Source organism: Rattus rattus, chromosome 14 (genome assembly GCF_011064425.1).
Source record: "Rattus rattus isolate New Zealand chromosome 14, Rrattus_CSIRO_v1, whole genome shotgun sequence".
Lineage (NCBI taxonomy): Eukaryota > Metazoa > Chordata > Mammalia > Rodentia > Muridae > Rattus > Rattus rattus.
In genome coordinates, this window is record NC_046167.1 from 18,170,251 (window position 1) to 18,177,176 (window position 6,926).

The window sequence follows — 6,926 nt, forward strand, 5'->3', positions numbered from 1 at the left end:
ACAACTAACAGAAGGCAGAGGCAGGGGAATGAGAGATTCAGTGTCATTTTAGTGAGGCAGAGAAAGGCAGAGAGAGAGAAAAAATAGAGAAGTCGAGCCCAACCATGAGGACATGTAGAAAGAGAGAGAGAGAGAGAAGCTGGCTATGAGCATGTTGTGTGTGGGGGACCAGAGGACAGAGCAGGAGCAGAAAGGCAAGAGCAAGAGACAGAGGGGGCAAGCAGCCTCTTTTATAGTGAGTCAGGCATTCCTGGGTATTGTCAGGTAACTGTGGGGCGGAGCCTACCTGGCTGTTGCCAGGTAACTGTTGGGTGGAGTTTAGACAGAATGAATGCTAACAAAAATAAATAAATAAAATTATATAAATCTACTGTCAAATAAATACATATTTAAAAAAATGTCTCCAAAAATTTCTCACAGAAAGTCCTGGAGGACTAGGGGCTGTGTTTGTGAGAGGGGACCCAATACATGGTCCCTGCGTTTGGGGACACAAAGCAGTGTGTGTCCTGCCAAGTTCCCGGGTATGTCAATGCTGGGTAAGAGCCGAACAAGTTCAGGCAAACCTCAAGCACTGAATAAATAGCAGCCCTTACCAGCCCAAGGCTTCTCCTCACCACAGAACCCTACCTAGGTTTAAGCTCCGTGAGAGCAGGGCCTCAACCCTCTTCCCAGGGGACTGCAGGGTGACATACTGTTGTTGTAGCTCAGAAGTTGCCTTGGTGACTGGACAGTAGCCGACAGTGCAGCAGGGGTTTCAACCTCTGAGTCTTCACCTTGAAATCGTTTCCTGTCATCTGTCCAATTCTTTCAACAGGTACATAGCCAAACTGTGGAAGACACTAAGAACAGGGCAGGAAGCATCGCCCTTCACATCCGTGAAATTGGTGCTTAGGAAACCTGGGATTGAGCTGTCAAAGCTCTGCCCAGTTCTCTCCCATAGATCACGTCCCCGTGAGACGAGGTGACTCCACCCAGACTCCTGGAGAAGAGCCTGATGTTCCTAAACCATGGAAGCTCAGGTGTGAGGAGAGTGAAATCAGGTTCCTGCAAGTCACAGGACACAGAAGAGTCCACGGCAGGGTCTGTGTTTCCCAACCTGGTTTCTTTGGAGTCTTTGCAAGAGTGTTTCTCACAGCAACCAAACGATCATGGAAGTACTGGGTGTGAATGCAGGAGTCGGCTTTAACCATTTGTCCTGAACATCTGGGCTGGAGTACAGTGAACCACACACCTTCTCCCAACACCTGTACACACACTATACGTACGAATACAAACTCACACATGTGAGTATACACGGCACAGCAGAACTCAAGGCAGGAACCGAGGCAGAGACCATGGATGAAAGTTGCTTCCTGACTTGCTTCTGTGGGCTTGCTCGGTTTGTTTTTTTCATACCTTCCAGGACCACATGGCTAGGAGAAACATTGTCCCAAGTGTGCTGGGCCCTTTAATATCAATCATTCATCAGGAAACTGCCCTACACAGATTTGCGTGCAGTTCAATCTGATGGAGGCATTTTCTTAATTGAGGTTCCTCTTCCCAGATAATCCTAGTTTGTGTCAAGTTGACAACAACAGCAACAACAGCAGACAAACAAACTAATTCCAAAACTAACCAGGATGCATAACCACATATGCACATCACACATAAACAAACATGTGTGCATACTGCTAGTCAGCATTCATACACATGAGCACAGAAACACATGCCTACGCACAGGTACACTTACATACGGTCTTTGCGTAAGACTGTCCAGTGGCCACTGTGGCCACTTTCTCTTCAGGGACTGGTCCAGCATGTTCAAGGTCATAGCATATTCAAGCATATTCATAGCATATTCATATGGTCAAGCATATTCAGTTTTCATCTCTACTTTGCTACCTGCAGAGGTCTTTAGTCGGCCTTAAAGAAGGGCTTACGTCTTCTTATCCAGGGCAATAGTCATTCTCACTTAGAAGAGTCCACATCTTCTTGAGAAGATAGGCCAAGTAGTCATGAGAGATCATTTACAGCCTAGGCCAGAGTCCACCTCCAATAATCAACCCAAAGGCACATCCTGCCTCAGCCCTGCTCCGGCCTCTTCTTCTGCTAACCACTGCCCCTCTCCTTCCCTACTTGGTTCCAGAAGCTCCTTATCAGCAAACCTCACCCTCTCAGCTTCAGTTCTCTTGGGCCCGTAACACCTGCCATGTGTCACTCGCCACCTTCCGGGCCAGCCTCTTTGCATTGGACAGATCTGCCGCTCTCTTCCCCTCTCTTGCTGAGCTCCCTGAGTGTCCTTCTCAAGTGTCCCCCAGCTGTGAGTCAGGAAGCAAGCCCCGAAGCCCTCAGCTACTCATGAATGAACGTTATCCATTGTTTCTTTATCAAACAGGAACCTCTTGAGAGGTGCAGGTGTCTCCCCTGTAGGCAGTCACGAGACCAAGGCATCTCTGCTCCTTCCCATACAAATCACACCATAGAGCCAGCTTGGTGGGTTAAACCAGCCAATGAAGAAGGGCCTTGGCGGAAGTGGGTTTGGGCAGTCAGCGACATCTTTCTCAACCTCAAGTCTGACTCTGTGAGGTTCCTGCGGCCTGGCTGTCCCTGATGACTTCTACCCTGGGAAGGCAAGCCGAACAGTTGACACTGAGTCAGGAGCCTGGGTGGGAAGGAGGTAAGAAGTCATTTCAGTGTTTATACATGGCAAAGCATGTCCTATGAGAGGAAGCAGAGCCCACATGGCAGGAGGAGGGAGAAGCCTTTCGTATGACTCCCCAGGAGTCATAGGTCTTTCCTGCTAATGACTCTACTTCTTCATCTGGAATAGGGAAGATGAGTATCACATAACGATTACCTTTCTTCGCCATGGCATCACTCTGCTAGTTGTTATTATTATTATTATTATTATTATTATTATTATTATTATTATTATTATTATTTGGTGGTACTGGGGGTGGAGGTTGGGGCCTTAGGCAGGCCCCTACCACTGGGCTCGCTTTATCCCCAGCCCAGGTAGATTTGTTCCTTTATCCCTCCCTCGATCCTTCTTTCTGGGTATATTGTGTGTGTACGTGCACATGTCTAGAGGGGTCTTCCTCGAATGCTTCTTCTATTGTCTTCCGGATGAAGCTCTTGATGAACCTGGCACTCATGGATTTGGCTAGACTAGCTGTCCATCAAGCTCCAGCAATGCTCTCATCTCTACCTCTCAGTGACGGGACTATAAACGTGGACCTGGCCTTTTACAAGGGCTTGAATGGAAAGCACTTTGACAACAGAGCCATAGTCTCGGCTTCACAGATATCTTTCCAAACAGAGTTCCATTTTATAGGAAATGGCTTTGGTTAGCCGGATGGTAGAAGTGCACCTTTGGTTGCTGTTGTTTTGCTGTTGTTCTGCTATTGTTTATTTTTATTTAAATCAAATCTACCTTTAAAAAAAACTTTTTTATTGGTTATTTTATTTATTTACATTCCATATGTTGTCCCCTTCCCGATCTTCCCTCCACAAACCTCTCCATCCCGTTCCCCCTTCCCTTTGCCTCTAAGAGGGTGCTCCCCCACCCACTCACCTACTCCCACTTCGACCCTCTAGCATCCCCCCTACACTGGGGCTTCAAGCCTCCATTGGGACCAAGGACCTCCTCTCCCATTGATACCAAAGTTTTTAATCCCAGCACTCTGGAGGCAAAGGCAGGGGCAGGGCAGGGGCAGGGGTAGGGACAAGGGCAGGAGTAGAGGAGGCAGAGACAGGTGAACCTTTGAGTTAGAGGCTAGCATTGTCTACAAAGTGAGTTACAGGACAGCCAGGGCTACACAAAGAAACCCTGTCTTGAGGAGGAAAGGGAGGAGGAGGAGGAGGAGGAGGAGGAGGAAGAGGAGGAAGAGGAGGAGGAGGAGGAGGAAGAACAAACAGAAAAAAAAACAAAAGAAAAGGATGATGGTTGGACGTTCACAATCTGGTAACATTTAGAGACGTGGCCTATGTGATTTATCTGCATCCTTGAAGTAGACATACATTTTTGTGGTGTTTTTTTGTTGTTGTTCAAACAAGAAAGAATTGATAATGAAACAGAATGAACTTCCTATTCAAGTAGACATTCTTTGAGGCTTCCACTGAAGGTAATTTGGCTTCTCCTTGAATATGAGGTTTATCATAGAGTAGAAGCGTCTGTTCTCCTGAACTTTTGACTTTGGTCTTAATTATTCTCCCTGGACACCATAGATGCATCACCTTTGTTTACAGATGAAGACATTGGGGCAGATTTGGCCAGATCAGCAATGAATCCAAAAGTAGGAACAGCAAATCTCCTAACACTGCATGCAAAGCACTAATTAACCAAAGGGACACGATAGCACAATGATTGCTATGTACTTAGTCACGGGCTCTGCTAATTAGATGAGGAGAAAAGGAAATTTCAAATATAGATGGATATCTTCAAATATTCTTTGAAAAAAAAAAACAAACAAAGCATCTGCATTGAAGCTTGTTATTAAAAGCCCCACCTTTCCTGTGTCTCTCACCCAGCAAGATGCTTCCTTACGCTGCGGTCCAGGTTGCGATGACACTCTCCACCCAGAACTGGTTGTCAACCTCATTGAGAAATTGGCTGCTTAATATTCATTGAGGCCTCTGTACTTTTCCAGCACAGGGGTGAAATAGCAATCATTGGGGGGGGGTGTTGGAGGGAAGGAATTCCCTAACTGGACCGTCTCTCTTTACAATTCTCTCTATACCTGAGGTTCTGTGGACACAGGGTGGGAGTTGGGGTGAACTACCAGAGTGTCTGGCTCTTTCTCACTTCAGAGATGCATTTACCTAGTTGAATTAGAAAAGTGGAGTTTGTTAAGTTTCTCAGGAGGATAGTAAAGAAGTTTGTTTCTAAGGTTGGTAAGGGTGGAGGAAGAAAGAAGAATCTTTAGCGGTCGAAAAGGGCTTACTTGAAACTCATCTTGGGTACTACATGGCAAATGTCTACTCAGGAGCATTGTTCCCACCATTGGAAAGCCTCGAGGACTACCCCATAAGAGGGAGGTCTTGGTCTAAATTCAACAACCTGCTCCAGGTTGTGCAGGGATAAGCTTCCTTCCAGAATGCAGCCCATACACAGAAGGCCATGGGTAGGGGGTCCTAGGTGGACTAGTGTGCCTAGTGTTGATACAGGAGATCTCAAAGAGCTCAAGTTCCTTTCACAGCTGTCCTGTCCTTGGATTTTGCTGGCCACACATTGCCTCCCAGTGCAGAAGCAGCACCCACCCAGGCAAGGCTCTTCGACCTAAGTTGTTTCCCCTCCTTGTGCATGGAATGAACATCTCTCACCTCCGATGAAGAACCAGAGAGTCCAGGGAACACTGAATTTAGCTGCAGAATTGTAGGACTCCCTAAGGGAGATGAGAGGTCCTTCCTCTCGCCTCTGAAACCACACTTCGTGTTTGTTTTTCTAAACAATGCCTCGGCAGCAGGACGATACCCAGCTCCTTACTTCCTGGATGCTAAAGACAGATTGCCCCATCCTCCTTTCTTGCCCAGGACTGCGAGTGCAGTGAAGGCTTCAGTTAAATCCAGAAAGACTTGGTACTTCTCCCGTTCCATCAACCTCACCCTTGGGACAAGAGCTGAGAGAAGTACTAATCTGAACCCCACTAAGGATTCCTGATCCTGACCCTCCACAGCTTCTTCAACACCAGTGCCTCTCCCCAGTGAGTCTCTGAAACTGGGGAAGCACTCTTGAAACCACCAGCTTGGCCAAAGCCTCTATGAAAACCAGCCACAGGGCAAGTGTGTCTAGGTAGATGTCCCTGCAGTAGGGTGGTCTGCTATCTGGGCCAGGAGAGGCTGGCAGGTTTTGCCCCATGCCCTCGAGGCCACTTCCTATCAACTTATCCACAGGTCTTCTCATCCATTAAAATTACTTCATTCCTTGTCTGCAGCTGGTCCTTCCCTGGGAGGAGCATCTTGCCTGAGGGCAAGTAGAGGGTGGGGAAGCCTCCTCCCTTTGCTCCAATCGCAGAAAAGGAGGGGGTTCCTGTGCCAGGGCAAGGCTACCTATAGCTCAGCCCTCCAACAGACACAGCCTCAGAGCCCAGCAGCAGCCTTGAGCACTGGACCAGAAACCCCAGGAGTGGTAGACTGACATCTGGTTGACACCGAGCTTGGAAGCTTTGTACCGAGAACACGGCCATGTCTCACGGGTTTACTAAGGAGCAGGTGGCTGAGTTACACCAAGCTTTCGATAGTGTTGACAAGAATAAGGATGGCCGTATCAACGTCCAGGAACTTGGAGACGTAATGAAGCAGATGGGTAAGAACATGCCAGAGAAGGATCTGAAAGCTCTCATCTCCAGGGTAGACACAGATGGCGATGGCACCATTAGCTTTGAAGAATTCTTGACCGCCATGGAGAAGTATAAGAAAGGGAGCAAGGAGGAGCTGCAGGCTGTGTTCCGGGTCTTTGACCAGAATGGTGATGGGTACATCACGATGGACGAGCTCAAGCAAGGCTTGTCCCAGATGGGTGAGACGCTGTCCGAGGAGGAGCTGAATGACATGATCCGTGTGGCTGATGCAGACCAAGATGGGAAGGTGAACTATGAGGAGTTTCTGAGAGTCTTCCTCGAGAAGTGAGAAGTGAGACTGCTGGATGCAAGCCCCGCCTCCTCAGTTGCCTGACTCTGACAGGCACTCGTGCCTTCTAGCGGGGGCTCTGCTTTTGTGGTGGGGTTAAAAAAGAAGTCTGTGTTGGTATGTGGGAAACTACCTCATGGATGAGGATGACGTTATTGTATCTGGATGCTGGGACATCTGGAGCTGCTCACTAAGTCTCCTCTCTGCCTGCTGAGATGCTGGTCGAAGGACGGTTTCTTTGGGTTGGTCTCTCCTCTCCCTCTTGCTGTGGAATGGGTGCTTCCTACCTCCCAGGGCTCTTATAATGGTTTAAATAAAAA

General features: G+C 48.0%; 1 protein-coding gene across 1 annotated transcript; it reads left to right on the plus strand.

The window, feature by feature from the left end:
• Positions 1-6,162: 6,162 nt before the first annotated feature.
• LOC116883919 (calmodulin-4-like) lies at positions 6,163-6,637 on the plus strand. Its single transcript, XM_032885176.1, has one exon. It carries the CDS (start codon positions 6,163-6,165, stop codon positions 6,604-6,606), a length of 444 nt encoding a protein of 147 aa, XP_032741067.1. The 3' UTR covers positions 6,607-6,637.
• The last annotated feature ends 289 nt before the right edge of the window (positions 6,638-6,926 follow it).

Coding starts and splice junctions, on each gene's coding strand:
- LOC116883919 (XM_032885176.1), top strand. CDS start 6,163: ATGTCTCACGGGTTTACTAAGGAGCAGGTGGCTGAGTTACACCAAGCT.